The 25,978-nt window shown below is 42.2% G+C and overlaps 1 protein-coding gene across 1 annotated transcript; it reads left to right on the top strand.

Annotated features, from left to right (window-relative positions):
- The first annotated feature begins 181 nt into the window (after window positions 1–181).
- LOC115154859 (phosphorylase b kinase regulatory subunit alpha, skeletal muscle isoform-like) lies at window positions 182–23,342 on the top strand. Its single transcript, XM_029701524.1, has 32 exons — window positions 182–374; window positions 1,604–1,762; window positions 2,122–2,169; window positions 2,458–2,626; window positions 7,606–7,688; window positions 7,820–7,900; window positions 8,197–8,295; window positions 8,433–8,579; window positions 9,004–9,057; window positions 9,203–9,325; window positions 9,454–9,549; window positions 9,645–9,752; window positions 13,014–13,092; window positions 13,400–13,534; window positions 13,734–13,843; window positions 13,930–14,074; window positions 14,180–14,258; window positions 15,229–15,299; window positions 15,837–16,001; window positions 16,154–16,230; window positions 16,333–16,478; window positions 16,603–16,756; window positions 17,433–17,512; window positions 17,653–17,731; window positions 17,874–18,003; window positions 18,223–18,324; window positions 18,495–18,598; window positions 18,761–18,805; window positions 21,709–21,870; window positions 22,014–22,067; window positions 22,265–22,465; window positions 22,724–23,342. Exons 1-32 carry the CDS (start codon window positions 297–299, stop codon window positions 22,895–22,897), a joined length of 3,537 nt encoding a protein of 1,178 aa, XP_029557384.1. The 5' UTR covers window positions 182–296; the 3' UTR covers window positions 22,898–23,342.
- Window positions 23,343–25,978: the final 2,636 nt, after the last annotated feature.

Genomic DNA, 25,978 nt, shown 5'->3' with positions numbered 1-25,978 from the left:
ATGTTATAGTTTATGACAACTCTATCTAATGACATTGTTATGTTGTTCTTTTGAAGATGCTAGGCAACTGTACACTGGGTATAGGCCTACTGCACACAGAAAATACAGACCAACTGGTCTGTGAGCAGCCATGGGCAGTGTAACAGATACCGTGAGCAGAACGCACCCTCCTAGACTTTGACATTTGCTTCCCTCTCATGTTCTCATCCGATGGTGCAACTACATAACAAGCTGTATTAGAGATAATGTCAGCGAGGTTTGAGGGCTGAAATTCACGCAAAACATCAAGCAACATCATGAGGAGCCGTAGTAACTCTGGGGTGAAACTCGACAATTATGCGCGGATGGTTACAAAAACAATACTTCGTCACCAGGTGAGTGCACTGTGGGCCTATTTATGACAATAGGTTACCCTTGACATGCTGTATGTGTAGTAGTCTACTTATTTACACATGTTCAGCTCATGTAAAGCAAAAAAAAAAGAATCCCATGACTGACACTTAAAGGGAAACTCCTCTAAAAAACGATCTTTTGGTATTGTTTTTCATTAGTCAACTGTTGATACAGTCCCAAAATGTGTTTGCATGTCAGCAGTCAAGTTTTCAAGATATTAGCCTCATGAGGATGTGATCGATGACACTTGGCTTCTAGAAAGTCCAATATCTTGAAAATTTGACTGCTGACAAGCAAAACATTTTGGGACTGTATCAACAATGGACTAATGAAAAAAAATAATACCAAAAGATAGTATTTGAGTAGAGCTGTCTTTAAGTCAATCTCAGATCGATTGTCTGGGGCTAATTTAACCTCCCCTTTTATATAAAAAAGTAATGACCATCATGCCTTTAGGGAAAGAGGATTTTGTAAGTGTATTAAACTGCGAGTTTGACCAATTCCAGTCCCCTTGCTTAGTGTGTCTGGGGTATTCCCTGGGATAATTTGTATGAAGAAGGACTGAGAGGCTCAGTTCTGGGGACTTTTTAAAAGGACATTCAACTCCAAAATGAATTTTTATTGAGGTTCTACACTGATCTAAAAAAAACGACCTCTCCAGAATTCATATGATGGACATCTGAGGCCCTGCTAGACCTAATTACTTACTACCAGACAGCAACTGAAATAACAATTTACAAATATAATTTGTATTTTAAACTGCACTGCTTACCTGTTGGAACAATTCATAATTTGTCACATCAGTCAACATAAACGGTGGTTACAATTCATTCACTATGACTGGCTGATTGTGTGTAAATGATAGTGGATTTTGATTTAAGATCAATTGAAATCATAGGAAGAAATAAAATGTCAATGATTATTATTAGTTTGATTATTATTATGATTATAATTTCATGTGAATGCTTGCACATGGGTGATATTGTGTGTAAACATTCATGTTTAGTATGCGTATGTATGTATGTATGTATGTATGTATGTATGTATGTATGTATGTATGTATGTATGTATGTATGTATGTATGTATGTATGTATGTATGTATGTATGTATGTATGTATGTATGTATGTATGTATGTATGTATGTAATCACCATGTATCTGTGTATGTCCAGTGTTACTGAATGTGATGCTATGTTCCTCTTATGACCAGGATCCGGTGACGGGGCTTCTCCCAGGGGACCCTGAGACCCACCATGCCTGGGTCCGGGACAATGTTTACGGCATCCTGTCTGTGTGGGCCCTCAGCCTGGCCTACCGCAAGAATGCTGACCGAGATGAGGACAAGGCGAAGGCCTACGAGCTGGAACAGGTGGGAGGGCCCTTCCAGTTACCTGTCTGTCTCAAACCAGTATTGTTTTTTAAAAGTTTGAATAGGAGTAACACAAGTATATATTTTCTAATACCTGGCTGACAGTAACCACTATAATTACCTTCACGGCTGTCCTGGGCATAGGGCTTTAGCAGCTGTAAATAGACCTAAATTGGTCCTGCCCATGGTAGGTCAGTGTGTGTGTGTGTGTGTGTGTGTTCCCACATGGAAATGCCAGGGGGCAGGCCATTACGCTGGGGACGGGTTTCAGGTTACTCTGATTCTGCTGGCAGATGGGGGAGGTTGAAGGTCATGGTTGAGACTGGGTGCTGACTATCTCTCTCTCTATCTCTCCACAGAATGTAGTTAAACTCATGAGGAGCCTGCTGCAGTGTATGATGAGGCAGGTATGCAGGCAAGGATTGTGCCATTCACAGTTGTAATGTGGGCCATGGAAAGAGTTTAATCACACTTCAGCTTGCATGCTGTGGTGGTGGTTAATTTCTCATCGAGCAAAGAAAATCAAAGGAAAGGTCACTGTTTGAAATAAACATGTCAATAGATCAACATTCTGTATACAGATTACAGAATATGACCTGTGGCTTCTCTTCTACAAACTGCAACAAAAAAAAATGTTGGACCTCAAATGAACTGGTCTTAAGTCCTGGTGTTTGTGGTTGTTCCATTTTTCTCAGATTGACAAAGTGGAGAAGTTTAAATACAGCAAGAACAAAGCTGACTGCCTGCACGCCAAGTATGATTCCCAGACAACTGCCACGGTGGTGGGAGACGATGAGTGGGGTCACATGCAGGTGGATGCCACCTCCATATTCCTGCTCTTCCTGGCCCAGATGACTGCATCAGGTAAACTCATACTCCACTGTGTGCCCCAGTGGCGTTGGCATGATTTTAGCAATGGCGTGGACACATTTCAGCACAGGGTCTTCCCCCCCCTGGGAAAAATGTATAAACTTAAAAACGCAATTTTCTGCATTTAAAGGCCCAGTGCAGCAATTTTTTTATTTTTTATTTCGATATCAAATTGTAACGATTAAATACCTTGCTGTCGTAGTTTCGCATTAAAATTGTCAAAAAGTTTCAAAAACAAATTTTTGCCCCAAAAACGAATTCAAGCAGTAATTTTGCAAGACTGGCTGGGACTGGTCTGAGTGAGGAGGGGTAGGGCACCAAAGCAGTGCATTAACCACAATGTGGATCAATCCACCAATATAGAGGGGCCTAATGGGAGGGATATGTAACCAGGAAATTAGCTGTTATTGGCAGAGAGGTTTCGAACTCTTTGTTATTGGTGTATTAATTTATACCACCTGGTGATGTCACCTGGCAAGCCAAAATTTCACCCATGGAAAACCTGCTGATGCGAAAGTCCTGTGTAGATTGAATTTTCAACCAGCAACTATTACATATCACATTATAACATTTTCACACTTTTAAAGTGTTATTTATACAACAGCTGAAGAAACTATGATACAAAACACAGGAAAAACAGAATTGACTGCACAAAGACTGCCATTTTTCCATTCACTATAATTGTGTATCCTGTTTTCGGCTAACAATGCCTGCAGTACCGCGGTCTGCCTTGAACTTCTGTGGCTTCAATACAGGGGGCAGTCATTCTCCCCTGACTTGCACCCAAAGATATTGAAAATGTGTCAGGTTCCTGTCATGCCAGCTGTCAGCTGACAAATAGTGTTCACCCCCTGCGTCACAATGAGCTAAAACAGGGTCACACAGGGTGTTTTTTGGTAGTGTTACAAATCTTCATGGTATCAAAAGTATACACCACACACACATGGTTTTGGTTCAAATTGAAGAAGGCACCTGTCCCATGTCAGATATTGAGTTAAATGTGTTTAGGTTTGTTTAAATCCCAATATTATACTTTATATACAACACAGAAGATTAAAACATTTAAAAAAAAAAATGTTTAGGTGTACATGAAGAGGGCTATTCAAAGATGCTCTGTTGGTCAATGTTCCAGTGTTCATTTTGTAGATTTAGTTTAGTCTTAGTCACATTTTTGTCAGTTGAATAATGATTTAGTGTAGTTATTGTCAACATTTCGAAAACAGTGGGCCATTTTAGTCAACGAAATGCCCTTTCGTTTTAGTCACGTTACATTTTTAATGCCTCGTTAACCTATAGTAAACATACATCACTGACTTTCATGTGCATAAACATACATAGCCTTGTCCTACCAGCATATTTTCCGTCATAACATATCGCATAAAGAAAGGGAGTGAGAGAGGGGGGGTAACTCAAAACACATTAGCTAGATCTCTAACACTAAATATATTACCCACTGCTAGTAATCATGTATTAATCTAACAGTAAATGTAATGTCCTAAAAACAAACGATGCAGTTGTAGCCTGCTACTCTATATGCACTTGCAATGGCTGATGCGCAATTGCGCATTTCCTGTCTAAAAGCCATATAACAAATCCCAGTTGTAAAATAGTTGCCATTAAGCTCAATATTAATCAAACATGTTCCTTTCCTCTCAACAACTAATTACCTCACATTTGTTTCTCTTCCAATAAATATGAGCTTGCACTTGTTGTAGCATTCTCTCCTCGAGCTGTAGTGTGCTGTGGAGCTTTTGTAAGGACTGTAAGCCAGACTGTCAATGTCACGACCGTCGTTTAAATAACTGGACCAAGGCGCAGCGTGAGTAGAGTTCTACATTTTTATTTCTCGTGAAACTTCAAAAATAACAACAGCTGTAACGATCGTGCAAAACGTAGCGCACAAAGGCACTCACACAAAACAATATCCCACAACGCAGGTGGGAAAAGGGACACACTAAGTATGATCCCCAATTAGAGGCAACGATATTCAGCTGGGAACCATACTCACACACCAACATAGAACTATAATAACTAGAAACCCCCCTAGTCACGCTCTGACCTATTACACCATAGAGAACCCCGAGGGCTCTCTATGGTCAGGGCGTGACAGTCAATTATCATTACAAATGATTAAAGTAGTTTCTTCAAAAGCGATGGATTTCTCCCAATTGCTTTTGAAATGTTCTAGAATCAGAAGTCTCTAATGCAACCAATGAGAAATTTTACTCACAGCCAAGTCAAAAGGTGGCAAAATGTGAAAAAATGGTCGCAGATCGGAGCCCTGCCCCATACCATAGCTATTGTAATCAAAGTTCTGTCATAAGTAGTGGTCTGATAGGTTGCTGCAACCTAACTAAGTAGTATTATCGATCTGTTATTACCTGAGCGTATATGTTGGAATGATGCGCTTTCAGATGTCTCTTGAGGTTGGTAGTATTTTTCCCTTTCAACATTTCTCCTGTAGAAACGTTGCATTTGGTCTTGTTTGAATCAACACAATAAGTAAAGTGGGTCCAAACGTCGGCCCTTTTTCTACCGGGACTTTGTGCCACCGGGTTGCTGCCAGATTGGAGGACAGAGAGGTGACTGGAGAATGACCTGTGCTGGGTTTCTCAAAAGCGTTGTAGCGCGATGATCATCTTAATTCCATTGAAACTAAATGATCTTAGTGCTCAACCTGCTCTGAGACCAGGTTGCAATGCTACAATGGTTTTGGGAAACCCAGTCCTGGGCATGGTATTTATTTTCTACCCTATTGCAACATTGTAATGAGAAAGCCTTACAATTCTGTTAAGTCATGCATTCTTTTGATTGGACCAAACAAATAACACTGGAAAGCTCTCAATCTTCAAAAACTGTTGTTAGCAGATACGCAAGTTAGCATTAGCTCGCGAAACTACCTCTTAACTTCCTTCATACTGGGGACACAGACATAAAAATGGTATCCACGAGTTCATCTCTCTGGGAAAATCCCAAAGTATCCCTTTAACAAATCACATAATAAGTTCCATGGACTCATTCTGTGTACAATAATAGTGGTTGACATTTTTATGACCACCCCATCTCTACCACACACATACAATTATCTGTAAGGTTCCTGAATTGAGTAGTGAATTTCAAGCACAGCTTCAACCACAAAGATCAGGGATGTTTTTCAGTGCCTTGCAAAGAAAGGCAACGATTGGTGGTTGTGTGTGAAAAATATTTTAAAAAAGCAGATGCTGAATGTCCCTTTGAGCATGATGAAGTTATTCATTAGGCTGTGGATGGTGTATCAATACACCTAGTCACTAGAAAGATACAGGCGTCCTTCCGAGAGGGGTCCAGCTGCGACATCATCTCTCAGAGCCCTACGCTGCCACCCACTGATACGTCATCTCTCAGGAAAAGTGGGGGTTTTGAAAATAACCATATAAGGAGAAGTAGGGGTTTCAGAAGGTGCCACTCAAGATTTTGTTTGTTTTATTGTTGCTAGCTAACATTAGCTACATTAACTTATTAAAAATGAATTAATTTTACAAAGTATTATTGAAATGTTGAAATATTAAGTCATGGTGGTTCTAGTAGTTATGGAATTTCAGAGCTTCTAGTGTTAAAAGACTACTTTTAAAATTCCCACTTCTCCTTATATGGTTACTTTCGAAATGCCCACTTCTCTTTATATGGTTCCTTTTGAAAGCACACTAACTAAAAAAAAAACTTTTCCTGAGAGATGCACTGAGATGACATATCAGTAGGTGGCAGCATAGAGGGATGACTGCTCTGAGAGATGATGCTACTGGTCCTTCCTAACTCAGTTGCCAGAGAGGAAGGAAACTGCTTAGGGATTTCAACAAGGCCAATGGTGATTTTAAAACAGTTACAGAGTTTAATGGTTGTGATATGAGAACTGAGGATCAACAACATTCTAGCTACTCCACAATAAATGACAGAGTGAAAAGAAGGAAGCCTGTATAGAATACACATTTTCCAAAACGTGCATCCTGTCTACAACAAGGCACTTAAGTAACGCTGCACAAACGTTTGGCAAAGAAATTAACTTTTTGTCCTGAATACGAAGCATTCTGTTCCAACACAAGATATCACTGAGTAAAATTGACAGGGCTTAAAGAATTTTCAAAAGAATAATGGACAAATATTGTACAATCCAGGTGTGCAAAGCTCTTAGAGACTTACCCCCAAAACACTCACAGCTGTAAGGTGTTTCTAACATGTAGGGGAGTATAAGGGGGGTTGAATACTTATCTAATCAAGATATAGTGGTGTTTTATAAATGTTAGAGTTTTTCTCCCACTTTGACATTACAGAGGATTTTGTGTAGATTGTTGACCAAAAATGACAAATAAATACATTTTATTCCCACTTTGTAACACAACAAAATGTGGGAAAGGGGTTGTGAAAACCTCCGGAAGGCACTGTAAGTTCAGCAGGAACCTGGAAAACAATATACAGTACATAGACATAAACAGTCACAAATACAATTTAAATAAGGGGCAGCCCTTGACTTTATCCACATTTTGTTGTGTTTTAATTGGAATTTTTGGTCAATGATCTACACAAAATACTCTGTCATGTCAAAGTGGAAGAAAAATTATAACATTTATGCACCTGGATTAATTGGATAGAAAATGATTTGAAAGGGGGTGGGTTCAAGTAGCCCTCTTGAATATTGGGGGGGATGTGTCCCCCCCTCTTATATGTCAACTGCTCCTATGGTGTGCCCTCTCCTCTCCTCCAGCATTGCTGCAACCTCAATAGATGCAGTCCGGGATAAACACGCGACATATGACCGACATGTAACCGATGAAATGATATTGGAATCTATAGAAATGCATTTATTAATCTCTACATTTGTTTTCGACAAGTACATTCCATTACAGAGACCTTAATGCATATTTCTGAAATGATATTATGTGAACTGAAGATAAAACATGACAAAGTTGTTTTTGAATGCTGTCTGCTGTCATTGGCAGGCCTTCACATCGTCTACACTCGGGATGAGGTGGACATCATCCAGAATCTTATGTTCTACATTGAGGCTGCGTATAAAGTGGCAGTATGTAATTTTGTTTGACGTGAGGTTGACGTTCAGTGTATTTGCTGAGCGCTACGGTAGTCACGTGTCTTTGATCTAGAAGTAGGAATCGGTTGTTACTCAGTTTGATTTGTCTTGATTTTTTTCCCCAGGATTTTGGAATGTGGGAACGGGGGGACAAGACAAACCAGGGGATCCCGGAGATCAACGTCAGCTCAATCGGCATGGCAAAAGTAAGTTGTCTTTTACGCAACGTGTACTGTGTGTCGATATCTGTTGACTTCTTGGAATTATACTTATGGAACGCGGTTGATGGCACTGAGTAGGCACTAACCACGGACGCCAATAACACTCAGCCAATTATGTTTGACCTTCCATCGTTTCATCAACTAGCAACTTATAATAAATGTGACCTTTTACTGTGGGTGATACCAATGGGTATTATTTCAGTATCATAGTAATGTGTGCACACTAACAAAGAGATTGTCATATTGACAACAGCCATCTATTTTCCTATGCGTGTCTGTAGGCTGCACTTGAGGCCCTGGATGGCCTCAATCTGTTTGGCGCCAAGGGGGGTCATGAATCTGTAGTCCATGCCCTAGCTGATGATATTCAGCGCTGCACGGTAAGCCTTGTGATGACCATAGAGAGAGGACAGGAGCCCAAGCTCCCAGCGACATGTTTTCACTCACTTTCTCAAGTCTTTGAAGAAGATATTACTCTCTCCCTCCCCCCTTTCTCTCTCCCTTTTTATATGGTCAGTCGATCCTTAGTTCCATGTTGCCAAGAGCTTCCACATCCAAAGAGGTGGATGCTGGGGTTCTGTCCATTATCTCGTACCCAGCGTTTGCTGTGGAAGACATTGACATCGTTAATATGACCAAGGAGGAAATCATTTCCAAGTTGCAGGTGAGATTGTCCTCTACCTTTACATTTGGTGCTGTCCTTGTTTGGAGTTTATCTATTGAACATTTTGTGTTATATATTAGCCTTTTAATAGTCGGGTATTAACTGCCGGGGAGAGTACTGTATATGAAACGTGTGGCGTATTGGAATAGGAAGGTGATGACAGGGCCGATCAGTGCAGTGACGTTCTCTGTCTGTTAGAGCAGGACACTGTAATGATGACTGTAGCATGAAAGCACAGCCCATATGGTCCCAGAGCTGACAAGGTACAAATCTGTCGTTCTGCCCCTGAACAAGGCAGTTAACCCACTGTTCCTAGGCCGTCATTGAAAATAAAAATTTGTTCTTAACTGACTTGCCTAGTTAAATAAAGGTAAATAAAAATGGTCGACGTGTCCCTAGCTGTCTCTCTATCTTTCCTCCTTAGGGGAGATATGGATGCTGCAGGTTCCTCAGAGATGGACACAAAACCCCCAAAGAGGTGAAAATGATATTTCATATTTATGTTTTGCCTCTTTTTGACTGGCCAAGATGTCTACCCCCACAGCCTTCTCCCACCCTCAACCGATGAACGGATTCCTTAGTGTAATTTTGATATATTGTGTACATGTTCGTGTATCCTCCAGGACCCCAGTCGCATATATTATGAGTCGTCTGAGCTGAAGCTCTTTGAGAATATTGAATGTGAGTGGCCACTTTTCTGGACTTACCTCATTCTGGATGGGATCTTCATCAACAGCCCTGAGCAGGTCAGTCAGGGGGGGATGTGGACATACAATGGCCAGCGGGTAATGGCTCCATTCTGAGAGCGCATTCATTCGGTCTCGTGTGTGTGTGTGGGTTCTATTGTGATCAAGAGTTTGTCCTGTATCACCAGGTGCAAGAATACAGAGATGCCCTGGAGGCTATTACGATCAAACAGAAGGACGGCCTTAGCCTGGTGCCCGAGCTCTATAGTGTCCCTGCTGACAAGGTGAGGGTCACACTCATCTAAATTCATTATCATAATAACTGAGTCCACTTAGAATACACAGCAGGTAAAATGATCACTGTGTGTGTTTTATGCAGGTAGACGAGGAGTATGTGAATCCCCATTCTGTAGAGAGAGTTCCCATGGGCAAGTTACCTCTGATGTGGGGACAGTCTCTGTACATACTGGGAAACCTGATGGCTGATGTAAGTTCATCTATTCACTGCTTTCGGTAACACTTTATTGGGATAGTTTGTCTGTAGATGCTCTACAGACTATCAGTAAGATTTCAACTAACTATCTACTAACCCTAGCTCTAACCCGAACCTTAACCCTTATTCGAAGCTTAAACTTAACTGTAACCTTAGCAAGCAGTTGCTTATCAAGTTTGTTGACAGTATGTCCATCTGTAGAGCATCTCTAGATGGAACATCTGGACTACCCAAATAAAGTGTGACCCTGCTTTCCTTTTAATTCCACTACAGGGTTAGTCAAGAATGTTCATTATTGTTGAAAATGTTGAAAATGTATCATTATTTCTCCTTGATGGATGAGGTGTTTACAGTACCCAAACAAAATGTAGAGCGCATTGAAATCTAAATGCAATTATCTAATATGATCAACATTATTATTGCTGCGTTATGTGGTACGTAATACCCTTGTGACTCTCAGCGGTTATTTACTTTCTTTGTGACCAAAGTTTTATTTGTTTTTTTTATTTTTGTGTTGGAGGGCTTAATGGTCCATTTCAAATTCGAAGTTTATAAAACCTGTACCCGTAGGCTGCCAAAAAAATATATGTTTTTAAGAAATATATACAGATTTTAATATTAAATACTAAATTCTGTGTCCCATTCCCCGAACCCCACCCAGCCAATATGTCTCCATCCAACCCCCCCCACCTCCCACTCCCGGAAACCATGTTTCCCACCCTTTCCCACCCCCCTATCAACTAGGGTTGCTCGTCAGTCAGAGGGTGAATGGCACACATACACAATCCACGTCTCAATTGTCTCAAGGCTTAAAAATCCTTTAACCTGTCTCCTCCCTTTCATCTACACTGATTTGAAGTGGATTTAACAAGTGGCATCAATAAGGGATCATAGCTTTTACCTGGATTCACCTGGTCAGTCTATGTGATGGAAAGAGCAGGTGTTCTTAATGTTTTGTACACTCAGTGTATATACAGTATATTGTTTGTATGCATGTGTTGGCATTAATGGATTGTTTCTTTGTATGGGTTGGGATTTAGCTGAGATTATTATTTACAGAGTCAAGTATATTTGTCCAGGCCTCAGTTGTTCCTTGACTAGCACCATTCATTCTCTCTGTTAATAAATCTGATGTTAGAGCTTCTAATAGTAACTGTATCCACTGGTGAATTGGGAGAGGGTGAGGTGATTACCATCGAAGAGCCAACGTTTTTCACAGCTGTGCTGCCTACCAGCAGTAATCGTCTCTGATTGACTGAGAGATTCAAGGAGCTATCATCGTTAAGTAACATAATAGATGCAAGCGTTGAATATTTATATTCGTGCACTTTGAAATTAATTGTGTGACTTTTCCCCAGAAGCATTTAACTGCAGGTCACTCCCACGTCATATGGGGGAGTGAACAGTTGGGAGTTGGGGCCAATCTCATCGTAAAATGTTTCCTTGCTGTTAAATACAGTCTGTGAACAAATGTTAATGTATTTTTTTGATCATTTATTTATAAATCCCATCATTGGATGGTTCGGTAGTTGGGTTTCCCAAGGGACTCCATAGGCCAGCATAGCTGATCTAAGTTGTAAATATAGGAAAAAGAATTTGCCTGGTAATGTGTATGTGTCTTTCAAATCTTGGAATTCTCTCAAGCCATTACTGTCCATGATATCGGCAAAGGTACAGATTCCACATTTGGACCACTGTGGGGGTGCAAATCAATCAATCAAATGTATTTATAAAGCCCTTTTTACATCAGCCGATGTCACAAAGTGCTATACAGAAACCCAGCCTAAAACCCCAAACAGCAAGCAATGCAGATGTAGAAGCACGGTGGCTAGGAAAAACTCCCTAGAAAGGCAGGAACCTAGGAAGAAACCTAGAGAGGAAGCAGGCTCTGAGGGGTGGCCAGTCCTCTTCTGGCTGTGCCGGGTGGAGACTATAACAGTACATGGCCAAGATGTTCAAACGTTCATAGATGACCAGCAGGGTCAAATTATAATAATCACAGTGGTTGTAGAGGGTGCAACAGGTCAGCACCTTGGGAGTTAATGTCAGTTGGCTTTTCATAGCCGATCATTCAGAGTTAGAGACAGCTGGTGCGGTAGAGAGCGAGAGAGTCGAAAACAGCAAGTCTAGGACAAGGCAGTACGTCCAGTGAACAGGTCAGGGTTCCTTAACCGCAGGCAGAACAGTTGAAACTTGAACAGAAGCACGACCAGGTGGACTGGGGACTGCATGGATTCATCATGCCAGGTAGTCCTGAGGCATGGTCCTAGGGCTCAGGTCCTCCGAGAGAATTAGAGGGAGCCTACTTAAATTCACACAGGACACCGGATAAGACAGGAGAAATCATCCAGATATAACAGACTGACCCTAGCCCCCCGACACAAACTATTGCAGCATAATTACTGGAGGCTGAGACACGAGGGGTCGGGAGACACTGTGACCCCATCCGACTATACCCCGGACAGGGCCAACCAGGCAGGATATAACCCCACCCACTTTGCCAAAGCACAGCCCCCACACCACTAGAGAGATAACTTCAACCACCAACTTACTACCCTGAGACAAGGCTGAGTATAGCCCACAAAAATCTTCCCCACGGTACGAACCCAAGGGGGGCGCCAACCAGGCCTTATTGTGAAATATTGGAGTATGAGCATGCCATTTTGATTGGGGCGAAATGCTAGTGCCTGGGAATACACGTTAAAGTTTGGTACGGATAGGATGGGGTGTAATGCTAGTGCCTGGGAATACACGTTATAGTTTGGTACGGATAGGATGGGGTGTAATGCTAGTACCTGGAAATACACGTTATAGTTTGGTACGGATAGGATGGGGTGTAATGCTAGTACCTGGAAATACACGTTATAGTTTGGTACGGATAGGATGGGGTGTAATGCTAGTACCTGGAAATACACGTTATAGTTCGGTACGGATAGGATGGGGTGTAATGCTAGTACCTGGAAATACACGTTATAGTTCGGTACGGATAGGATGGGGTGTAATGCTAGTACCTGGAAATACACAAGGAAGTTTGGTATACATGTTAAGGTTTGGTACGGATAGTCATACTCCGTCTTTCACTTTTTGCAAGTTTGTTAATTTTATTCAGGCTCGTTTACCTTGCTATATACATTTTGAAATAGCACTATGGATTTTATCCCAATAGCCAGAAGGGAGAGTGTTTGGTTATTTCTGATAAATGTATACAACTGAAACTGACTATAAATACTCTTGATTTCCTTGTCCTTTTTTAAGGGTTTTTTAGCCCCAGGAGAGATTGATCCTCTGAACAGACGGTTGTCCACTGTATCCAAACCTGATGTTGTGGTTCAAGGTAAGATGATCACACCAGGCAGTCTGGAAGAAGAGAAGATATATTGACCTCAGCAGGAGAATACACACATTTGTAGTCATAATGTGTACAGTAGGTGACTGTAATAAATTGCAGTACAAAAGATGCCATTTGGAAGAGATTGTGCCTTATTGAGTCTCATAAATCTGCTACAGTGGTTCAAATAATACATTCTCTTGGTGTTAATTGTTTTAAATGACATATCATACACTAGAGACTCCTTTAGCTCTTGAGGCTCTTCAAACTAGACAAAATTGAAGTGTTCTTTATTGCCTGATTTTGCTTTCAGTGTCCATCTTAGCGGAGACGGACCACATCAAACATCTGTTGATGAAACAAGGGATAGATGCTGAGACCTTGGAGGACATCCATCCTATCAGAGTCCAACCCTCCAGGGTGTTGAGCCACATCTATGCAAGGCTAGGTGAACTGAACACTACACCTAGAGATGAATTAAAAGGATAAAGATACAGGCTAATGCTTGCGCTAATAGCTTTTGTTGTTTATGATGTTAATTTGACCCCTTGGCTTTAAGAGCCCGTTTACGTGACCTTAAGCCAGGTTTAGAAATATAATGTGTGCCATGATTGTCCCAATAATTCTTCATCGTGTTGGCCATGCAGGTCGCAACCAGAGACTAGGCCTCACTGGGAGACCATACAGACGCATTGGCACTCTGGGGACATCAAAATTCTACATTATCCGTGACACCGTCTTCTCCTTCACCCCTCAGGTGAGATGAAGCCCTGTCAGGATATGTTGTTCGCTACCAACTGTTGATTACACTCAACACTGACATGTCGCTCTTGTTATGTCCAGTTCATTGATCATCAGGAATTCTACTTGGCATTGGACAACCACATGATATTGGAGATGCTGCGTAATGACCTTTCCTACCTGGCGTCCCGCTGGAGAATTACCGGCTGTCCCACGGTCTCCTTCCCTATCTCGTCCAATATGCTCAGTAAGTCACTTGACCTGACCACCGCCCCATCGTGACTCTGCAGCCTAATCAAATAGTATACCGTACGTAACTTCTGACAATCCACTCTCTGGAACTCTATTGCAGCTGATGACCACAAAGAGCTGGACCCTGCAGTACTAGCCGTTCTGAGAAAACTGCAAGATGGTTACTACGGAGGAGCAAGGTGAGGTGTTCCTGATAGAAGAATGGCTAATTAGATCATGGGATTGAGTTCCACAGACTGGCCTATTAGAATGATCAACATCGGTGTCAAAAAGACAAGCGCTTGCTTGTCTTGAGGCATTTATGGTTGTGAAATAGTGGTAGTGGTGGTGACGGCAGTAGTAGTGGTGGTAGTAATAGGGTTTCCATAGGCTATGTGTATGTTATAGTGCATTATTTTGGGGTGGTTGGTAGGTGTGGAGTTATTATAGTGAGCCAGTATAGTTGGCTAGAGTGAGTACTCAAGCTCTGAAAAATGTTTTAGTTTGAACATTCTGATAGTTCTGTGCAGATGATTCCAGTTTAGAATGTTAAAGCCTTTATTTCCGCCATTGAAATAAATGGCGATGCAACAAGCTTTATAGGTTATAAAGTGCGAATTAAAGCAAAAAGCTGTATTGGAGCATTCTAAGTTGTCGGTCTGCACATTTCAACATTGGGTTGGCGTTTCTCGTTTAAACAGAATTGGTTTAGTGTTTTTACCATAAACTGTTCAAGAACAGTGGCGAATCAAAATATTTTCCCTTGAAACCTATGGAGCTTTTATGCTAATGTCAAACGGTTATAGTTGAAGTATACATAGAAATCTGTATACAAGCAACCTATTCCAGTTTTAAAGTTTGAATGGCGTTTGTAGCTTAAACGGTTAAAGACCAGTTACGACTGGAATTTTTACGATTCAAACCAATGACCATTGAAACCCATTGGGAGTTATGTAAATATGGTTGTCGGTGTGAAAACTATAAGTAGTATCAAAAAGTTGTTTTCAAGCACACTTTAATTTTGTTTTGGTGTTGGTAGCTTTTACAGTTTTGGCACTACACGTGGCCGTGGAAAGCAAATAATAAGAGTAAGTGTCTGATTTTCAAAGTTGTTCTTGCTTTCAGCAAGCACACCTAATGACATTGGTTGATCTTCCCCTCCTCATGCAGGGTTCAGACAGGGAAACTGTCCAAGTTCATGAATACTTCCTGTTGCTCTCAGCTGTCCTTCATGGACGATGGTGAGCAGGGTGGTGACTACAGTGGTCACCATGACAACAGTGTCTGTGTGGTTACAATGCTGTCGGAGCTGTGCATGGCCTGATAGTGTAATGATGGTGGGGAGATGGGCTAGAGTGGGTAAAGCCTCAGGCAAAACATCGCAAGATCCTAAAGTTAATCTCTAGCAAAAAAAAATCAGCAAAAAAATAGGTTTACCTATTTTCACATTGCCGTAAACCATTTTCAATACAACAACAACGCCTGTTTTGATTGTGTTACTTCCTTACCCCGTTGTCAATTCCCACACAACTAAGCATCTTAAGATCTCCCTACCATCTCGTTAAGGAAACTGAATTCCTGGTTGTCTGTGACCTTTTTCTTACATTTTACATTTGTTCTGTATTACTGGAGTCTTCTTAGCTGACTGATAATAAGTCAGCTAACTGACAGTGTACTGGCTGGCTGCACGTGTCGCTCATTTTGTAAGCATGCTTATAGATTCCTTGAAAGATCGTTTACGTGCGTGTGTGTGTGTGCGCGTGTCCCACTCTTTTCAGAGGTGGATGACCTGGCTCAGTATCTGGACCAGTTGCTGTCCATACCGAAACACAGCGAAAAGATCAGCTCCCATAAAGGCGGTCTGAACCGCTTCCGGGCGTTGGCCAGAAAGACCCGTGAGATGGTCTCACTGGTGCACAAAGCACGGGAGCTCGACATCCACAGTGAGCTGCGTGCCTTCTACTCTATGCTATCTGTCGTTTTGTGGAGGACTATTTTTAATTATTTATTCTTGAAATGTATTTCAGATAAACCACACACACACAGTCACCATCTGGGTATCATGACAATGTTCCTCTGACCTCTCCCTCCACAGACGTGCACATGTACCTCCCTACCAAACTGTTTCGCTCCCATCAGCCAAGCCTTCACCTAGTGGATGTAGATGGCAGGGTAGGGCATAGTACCTTGTGAATGTCATCTCTGCGGATTATTAACCAGTATGATGTTGTATCCACACAACACTGAGCTGTACACCATGTTTCTGTCTCCCAGGGCTCCAATGCCACACCTCCAGCCCAGATGAATCTGCCCAGGGACACGACTGGAGCTATAGACTACCAGGCCCTGGTGCAGGTGCTGAAGCAGACCCATAACCTTCAGGACCAGGCCGACATCCTCTACATTTTCTTCAAAGACAAGTAAGGATCCATTCTAAACCATACATTCCCTATACCCAATGAGTGGTTGGTTTTGGTTTTGCTGGTAGATTTTGTAGAGATGGGCTGATGTGTGTGTGTGTGTGTGTGTGTGTGTGTGTGTCAGGGGTATGGACTGGGACACTAAGCTGCACGGTAAAGGCTCCACTGTTAGACGGCTGCTGAGCAGTCTGTATGACAAGGCTGGGAACCTGAAACACTGGGGCCTCGTCCGCATGATCTCTGGCATGCTCCGGAAGAAAGTGGAGGAGCTGGACGAGGTATCTATCCACTCACTGCCCATCTCACTGTCACACCACACCGTTAATAGGACTGGTTACACCACACCATTAATAGGACTGGTTACACCACACCATTAATAGGACTGGTTACACCACACCATTAATAGGACTGGTTACACCACACCATTAATAGGACTGGTCACACCACACCATTAATAGGACTGGTCACACCACACCATTAATAGGACTGGTCACACCACACCATTAATAGGACTGGTCACACCACACCATTAATAGGACTGGTCACACCACACCATTAATAGGACTGGTCACACCACACCATTAATAGGACTGGTCACACCACACCATTAATAGGACTGGTCACACCACACCATTAATAGGACTGGTCACACCACACCGTTAATAGGACTGGTCACACCACACCATTAATAGGACTGGTTACACTTGAACTTGGTGTCGGAAATTAGCCGCATAACCACAGTGGGACACATTTCAAATCCATTCATAACGGTTTATCCTTCTTACTCATGTTGATTCATGCACTGTTATTTAGGTTAGCCAACATACATGGTTGATCAAATCCAAGTTCTTAAATGACAGGAAGTTCTTAGTGCCACGTCTCAGGTGATCAGATATACCATTCCAATGTTTTTTTGACCTCTGAACTGTAGGTGTTTTTTTGCTTTGTTGACAGGCCTGTTCAGATCTGCTGGCCCACCAGAAGCACCTGACAGTGGGTCTCCCGCCTGAGCCAAGAGAGAAGACCATTTCAGCGTGAGCTCACCGTCCTCAAACCTTCACACACCTGGCACCCTCATGACAATATTCAGCATTTATTTTAGAAAGAGACAAAATGGAGACAAGACAGAAACAAGCTCTGCTTTGTGAGTGATGTTGTCATTGTATCCACACAGCCCCATGCCCCCTGACAAGCTGGCAAAGCTAATTGACGTGGCCAGTGAAAATAATCTGACCATCGCCATTCTGACTCAGGTAAGGACGATATGAACGCTCGGTGCTCAGATATACAAGTTATAAGTCTGAATGTAACGGTTACTACTAGTCCCAGCGGTACGTTAAGTATTGATTTGTGCCTCGGCGTGCTGTAAACTGGTGTTTGTGTTTCCCCCCGCAGGAGATCATGGTGTTCCTGGCCATGTGTATCCGCACCCAGCCAAAACTCTTCAGTGAGATGTTCCGTCTCAGGATCGGACTGATCATCCAGGTCATGGCTACTGAGCTGGCCCAGTCTCTCAACTGCTCTGGTGCGCTGACATAGCACTAAGGCTAGGGTCAGATGCTACAACCTTCAGGTTGATCCTACACAGTATATGACGGCATCACCACGTTAGACGTTTGCAGGCAGTCGGGCACATTTTAAAGCAACCATTTCTATCGTTTTATATGCGACGTGTCTCTTTGAGATGTAAGGTCAGAGGAGGGAACGTGTGTAAATGAGTGTGTATTCTCTGTGCGTGTTCCAGGCGAGGAGGCCACCGAGTGCCTGATGAACATGAGCCCTTCAGAGCTAAAGAACCTCCTGCACCACATTCTCAGTGGGAAAGAGTTTGGGCTGATGAAGAGTGGTGAGTGACGAGGGCTTCGATCATCGTTGATATTAGTAGCTTACTGGAGAGCGTGCTGGTTTTGAGCAGTACGTTTTCTCTGTTTCATCTTAATTGTATTTTGTCAAGCCGTTTTGGCTGTGGTGTTCTTTATTTTAAGTGGATATTTTGTTCCTACTGTATATTTGCAGTGCGTTCGGGTGCAACAGGTACAGACTCCATTGCCATCCAGGATATTTTACCTAACTCTAAGAGTGTGGGCGGGAGCAAACATCAGAGTAAAGTGAGGAAGCTGGTAAGGACACTATACTGTGTTATGACTGCATACAGAAAACGCTAAACATGACAGAGATCCAACAGCCTCCAACTGTATGGTGATCTATGTAATCAATACAGATATACCATTAAAGATGTATGAATGTGCACACTGATTTGCCTTTTTACTTGTGTTTTGCAGTCCTTATCAGTGCATTCCCTTGACATCGAGAACATTGAATCAGGGGTGAGTGGCTTGGGTCAGTGAGTACAGAAAGTAGAGATTGAGCATGCACAAGTATGCATATACACGGAGTGTACAAAACATTAGGAACACCTGCTCTTTCCGTGACAGACTGACCTGGTGAATCCAGGTGAAAGCTATGATCCCTTATTGATGTCACCTGTTCAATCCACTTCAATCAGTGTAGATGCTGTGAGACATGGTTTGTGTATGTGTGCCATTCAGAGGGTGACTGGGCAAGACAAAATATTTAAGTGCCTTTGAACGGGGTATGGCAGTAGATGCGAGGTCCAAAATTATTGCCAACCTTGATAAAGATGCGCAAAAAAAGACTGTGTAAATTATATAATACAAATACTGAGCTATATTGTATGTAAAAAATAATATATATGATTTTATACTAATACAATTGCTCAGGGAAAGAGATTTTGTTTTCAATACTCCAGCACCCTCCCCTTGTGAGGATAATGGCACTGAGCCTTTTTCTAAAATGTTATATGAGATTAGAGAACACGTTGGGAGGGATCTTAGACCAGTCCTCCATACAGAATCTTTCCAGATCCTTGATATCCTTCATCTGCGCTTATGGACTTCCCTCTTTGATTCAAACCCCAGGTTTGAATTTTTTACACAAGCAAAAACAAAAGACAACTTAACATTTACACACATTGATGACATCACACTTGCTCAGACCCACATCTTCCGACAGTATCCACACCCAATGTTGTTTCTAATGCTTGTAAGACTCTGCCCCATCTAACTTCAGATCATGTTGTTTGTCTTTTTTTGTCTGTATTTTTTTCAATATTTGAATAATAAAGCATTTGACCCTTCCATTCTCTTAACGTAAACCAGAGGTTTTCAATGGGGTTCAAGTCCGGAGATAGATGGCAATTGCAAAATGTTGATTTTTGTGGCCGAAGGATGTGAAGGATCTGGAAAGATTCTAAACGGAGGAACGGTCTGAGATCCCTCCCAATGTGTTCTTTAATCTCATAAAACATTTTAGAATAAGACTCTGTCTTTATCCTCACGAGGAGGGTTCTATAATACTCAAAACAGGGGTGCCAATAATTTGGACCCATTTTTTTTTTATTTATTACCTGTTGAACGGAATCTCTTTCTCTGAGCAATTATATTAGTATAAAATAATATAATTTCCCTTTCTTATAGCTGAGTATTTGTATTATTTATTGTATACAGTGTTTTTTGCTCATCTTTATCAAGGGTGCCATTATTTTATACCTTACTGTCTATATGAATATGTACAGTACCAGTCAAAAGTTTGGACACACCTACTCATTCAAGGGTTTTTCTTTATTTTGACTATTTTTACATTGTAGAATAATAATGAATGAAGACATCAAACTATGAAATAACACATATGGAATCATGAAATAACCAAAATAGTGTCATATATTTTATATTTGAGATTCTTCAAAGTAGCCACCCTTTGCCTTGATGACAGCTTTGCACACTCTTGGCATTCTCTCAACCAGCTTCATGAGGTAGTCACCTGGAATGCATTTCAATTAACAGGTGTGCCTTGTTAAAAGTTAATTTGTGGAATTTCTTTCCTTCTTAATGCGTTTGAGCCAATCAGTTGTGTTGTGACATGGTAGGGGTGGCTATTTGGTAAAATACCAAGTCCATATTATGGCAAGAACAGCTCAAATAAGCAAAGAGAAACGACAGTCCATCATTACCTTAAGACATGAAGGTCAGTCAATCAGGAAAAAAGTTTCTTCAAGTGCAGTCGCAAAACCCATCAAGCGCTATGATGAAACTGGCTCTCATGAGGACCGCCACAGGAAAGGAAGACCCAGAGTTACCTCTGCTGCAGAGGATATGTTCATTAGAGTTAAAAGCCTCAGAATTTGCAGCCCAAACAAATGCTTCACAGACTTCAAGTAACAGACACATCTCCACATCAACTGTTCAGAGGAGACTGCGTGAATCAGGCCTTCATGGTCGATTTGCTGATAAGAAACCACTACTAAAGGACACCAATAAGAAGAAGAGACTTGCTTGGGCCAAGAAACATGCACAATGGATATTAGACTGGTGGAAATCTGTCCTTTTGGTCTGAGTCCAAATTTGAGATTTTTGGTTCCAACCGCCATGAGACGCAGAGTAGGTGAACAGATGATCTCCGCATGTGTGGTTCCCACCGTGAAGCATGGAGGAGGAGGTGATGCTGTGGGGGTGCTTTGCTGGTGACACTCTCTGTGATTTATTTAGAATTCAAGGCACACTTAACCAGCATGGCTACCACAGCGTTCTGCAGTGATACACCATCCCATCTGGTTTGCGCTTAGTGGGACTATCATTTATTTTTTAACAGGACAATGAACCAAAACACACCTCCAGGCTGTGTAAGGGCAATTTGACCAAGAAGGAGAGTGATGGAGTGCTGCATCAGATGACCTGGCCTCCACAATCACCCGACATCAACCCAATTGAGATGGTTTGGGATGAGTTGGACCGCAGAGTGAAGGAAAAGTAGCCAACAAGTGCTCAGCATATGTGGGAACACCTTCAAGACTGTTGGGAAAGCATTACTCATGGAGCTGCTTGAGAATATGCCAAAAGTGTACAAAGCTGTCATCAAGGCAAAGGGTGGCTACTTTGAAAAATATAAACTATATTTTGATTTAACACTTTTTTTGGTTACTACATGATTCCAGATGTGTTATTTCATAGATTTGATATCTTCACTATTTTCTTGTTAAAAATAAAATAAAAAACTTGATTGAGTAGGTGTGTCAACTTTTGACTGGTACTATATATAACTTCTGGGAATACAATACCACAAATATGTGATAAACTCAAGTGGTTTTATACGATCTAACAATGAAGAGAAAGCTTAACTATAAAAGTGTTTGTTTTCCCCTGGTATGCTCCAGCGGTACAGACTCCCATCCATCGAGTCGTTGCAGAGCGCTACAGAAAAGATGGCAGTGAGAGACAGCCGCCATGGCCAGTGGTTACGTAGGAGACGTCTAGACGGCGCCCTCAACAGAGTCCCTGTTGGCTTCTACCAGAAGGTCTGGTCCATCCTCCAGAAGGTGAGATGCTGTGGGTGACGGTTGCTGGTACTCTTTGCATAGTAGTCCAAACACTTTGTTCTAGCTGGTACATGTATAATTAGCATCCGTGAAACATGTTTCTACCTGGTTCATAGATGTAATCGTCCTACTTTCTTTTTCAGTGTCATGGCCTATCTATTGTGGGGTGCATTCTTCCAGCGTCAACCACAAGAGAGGTACGCCCTAAATGATCTCCAAGCTGAGCCACATCAACTTCACGTTGCTCTGTGGGATACTCCTTCATCTAAATGATTTCATCTTCCTGTACTCATTCAAGCACATGCTCACCTCTGAACCAGATTTCAATATCACACAACATGATGCAATGTCTATTTCCTATCCACCTCTCCTGGGTGGGGGTTGTTGATCACAGATGACCCCCGGTGAGATCAAGTTTGCGGTGCACGTGGAGACGGTGCTGAATCGCGTGCCCCAGCCAGAGTACCGTCAGCTGCTGGTGGAGGCCATACTGGTGCTCACCCTGTTGGCCGAGGTGGAGCTGGAGAGCATCGGCAGTGTCGTCCATGTAGATAAGATAGTCCACATGGCCAGTGAAATGTTTTACCATGACCAGGTCAGTCAGTGGCCATACGGTGGCCATCTCACCTCTGCTGGGAAACAGACCGCTGTTCTTTCAGCATTGATTTTCACAGTGGAACATATTTATTTGACATCGTTTATTGTTCTTGTTATTCAGTTACATTTACTACTATTCAGTTACATTTCCTGTAAACCCCCACATGTTAATTTAGTTAAAAGTACAGTAAACAGCACAACGGGCAGACTTTGCTATGTCATCCTTACATTGTGTCCATATTACCCTCCTCTGCAGAAAGTGCTGGGGGCTGACGACACCCTTCTGGAGAAAGATCACTCCAATGGGATCTGCAGGCTGCTGTATGACAGTGCCCCTAGTGGCCGCTACGGCACTATGACCTACCTCTGTAAAGCTGTGTGCACCTACGTCCAGGACTTCTTGCCGAGCGGTGCATGTGCCATCCAATGAGCGTCTGTGCCCTCCAATTAGCTAACAGCAACACATACTGTAGTAGGGCTCAGAACCTGAGAAAGGCTGATTTTTATCTAGTCACCTGACCTTTTCATCATGGAGGTTCATTTGTTTTGATATATCACATCCCAGTAAGCCTGTGCCTGACATGAACAATCGCTGTGAGGGGTCCCAGTATTTTAAATACCAACTTCCTCTGATAATACAGCAGATTATTCTCAGAGAAATGCATGAAGCTAGGTTTCCAGACTTGTTATTCACAGAAGGTAGATATTTCTTACCCTAAAGATGGTGCAGTGTGATTTCTATGTCAGAGTGAGCGATTGTTGCAATACTAGTGGTAGTGCTGCTTTTGAAAATTATCATTTTCCTATTGTGTTTTTGGGACAGGTGTACTGTATGGATCTTTGATTAATACAGTATAGTGACAATCTTCATCTTGTACACTTTGTGAGTGACAGTGCTTCAAGGCTCTCTCATAGCGAACTCGTATGATCCAATTTGACAATTATTCATCAGTATGAATGATGCTTTAACCTGCCGATATTAGCTGTCAAGGTGATTATCTGTATATCCAATAGAAACATGCATTGCACAGCTACCAACAAGCTGTCACTGGTGAAAGGTACAGAGGCTACAATGAGCAGCAAGATGACCACTGCAAAAATAACAACAAAACCTGAGCAACATATGACATTTTATTCAATTGTCTTCCAAAAACAACAACCTCTGCCTTTTAAAAGAAAAACCAGTTCGTAATTTAGCATTGACAATACAGTGTATTATGTGTTCTCAATCCATTTGATGTACAAAAAGAAATGAAAAATCAAAAAGGTATGGACCCTCACTTCCAAAAACAGGACATCCTGGACAATGCTTTGTTTCATCACAGGGGGAAAAAAAGACCGTTTTCAGATGGGCAATATGGAGTAGAATACGGTAAACAATAGAAAAGCATATTGTGAAATATGCATAAATGTATATTATACATAGCCAGAGTACATCAGGCAAAGTGACAATGCATGTTGACATCTTTCAATGGCTAAAAGATAAGGGAGTGAGATTTTCCACTGCAAGCACAAAGGAAGATTACCAATATTGGCAGAGAATAACATGAACCAATGGAAGAGGGACAAGACTGAACATACTTAGAGAAGTCCAAAAACATTGGCAGAGTACTCAAAAAAAAAAGAGCAAGCGTTCAACAAATGTATTGAAAATAGCAACGCTTTAACAAGGAGGGGTTTACAAGACTTGAATGTCTAGCTAGCTAGGTGATGCATAGCCTTTATATTAATGTTGTTTCACGAATGTGTGGTCTCATAACTGAACAGATATTTGAGAGAGCTTTGAATTGCATTTCAAATGCAAAACAGACAGTTATATCTGGTGGGACACACACATTTATGAACGCTTATGTAAAGAGGTAAGTCAAAATCTCGTGGAGAAATTCCTAAACATTTGCAAACACACCGGTAAGTGAAATTTCACATATGATCATGCTCTTTACCGGGCACACAAGTCAATAAAAAGACAACACTAATCATGCAAAAAGACTCGTCGCTGAAATCAAATTCCTCCAAATTGGATATCAGCAATGTGACCTCGAGAAAAAGCTGCGCTTGATGACTTTGGTGCAAAATGTTCCTGTACGGAGAGGACAGTGTCCACTGCCACAATGAAGACACTCTTGGTAGACCAGTTGTGATACTGTTGAACCTAACCCCCATCCCTCATCAAGATATACACAAACATCACAGACGTACACCCCATGACACCGCCAAGCACAATGACCCCACCACAGACACAGCAATAACAACCCATGTCTCCCAATGGGCTATCACTTACAGAGCACATGTCAAAAAACATACAAGGTTATATACAGAGGACCGCGTAACAGTCAGAATTGGTCTATGGGACTGCATGAACTTGCATAAAAGCATTCAATTGACACAGATGACATTGAGACAGAATTACGTTTCAAAGAACATCTACAAAAATGTGGGCTGGTCACAGGGCATCAGAATGCGGTAGTCTGGACAGAGCCAATGATTAGCAGAATGAGAGGCTCTACAGCAATCTAACAGACGACGGACTTGTATTGAGACACGTTACGACACTTGACTACTCGTTGCTAAATAGACACTACCAGATGGCCTGGATGACTTCAGTGACCCGAACTGACCTCGGAGGACCAGAAGCTGGGAGGCCTCGTTGAAGAACACTACCCTGTTTATCTCACTGGGAAGGCATGGACATATAGAAACACAATCAATAGAAAACAAGGATTTCCCCAGCCCCTTTGACTGTACATCCCAGCAATGGTTTTAGTTTTGTGCAGTAAAACGCTCACCCCCTCCAGGGTTTGTGCTATATATATATATATATGCCGTCTGTCTGTCACCGTTACGTACACCGGGCAGTTTCTGACAGACATGACCCTCGATCACATTTACAGATCTCTCTACTTCCTCCCCACTTGTCCTCTGCCCTCTCCGGCACAAAATGTAACCAGGACAGAAAGCTAGGCTCTCTCCGGGGCTGGAGTTAGAACGTGGCAGATAGTCTTCGACTTCACTGGAGCGACTGTCCGTTTCACCGTCTGGCGAAGCAGAGTCTCAGAAACGAGCTGGACGACATTCTCCAGGGGTTGGTGAGGAGCTACACCACATCAAACCGCCACTCAGAAAACACAACAAATGACACATGCGACAACTCATTGGGCATCAACCTGGGGCGATACGAGAAGAAAACACAAAGAACACTCTCCCAACGTTTACTCACTGACATGGGGCAAGACTGGTAGGACCGTTACAAGGACAGCGCATCCGTTTCAAAGAGCGGAATCGAACGAGATGGCGGGTAGTCCCATGACCCGTTGTGGTAGCTAACGGAACATGGATCACATATAAAAACAACCTCAAATAGCGTCAAGCGGAGCGAACAACGGGTGGCACAGCAGAGGCAGAATGTGTCATGACTTGTGACGGTTCCGTATGAAATGAGTGGTCCTTCATTTCTTTCATAGGAGCATACCGTAGGTCTATGTCGGCATGGAGCACACCATTTAAAACTAGT

This window comes from Salmo trutta, chromosome 19 (genome assembly GCF_901001165.1).
Source record: "Salmo trutta chromosome 19, fSalTru1.1, whole genome shotgun sequence".
Taxonomy (NCBI): Eukaryota; Metazoa; Chordata; class Actinopteri; order Salmoniformes; family Salmonidae; genus Salmo; species Salmo trutta.
This window is presented reverse-complemented; position numbering and strand designations above follow the sequence as displayed.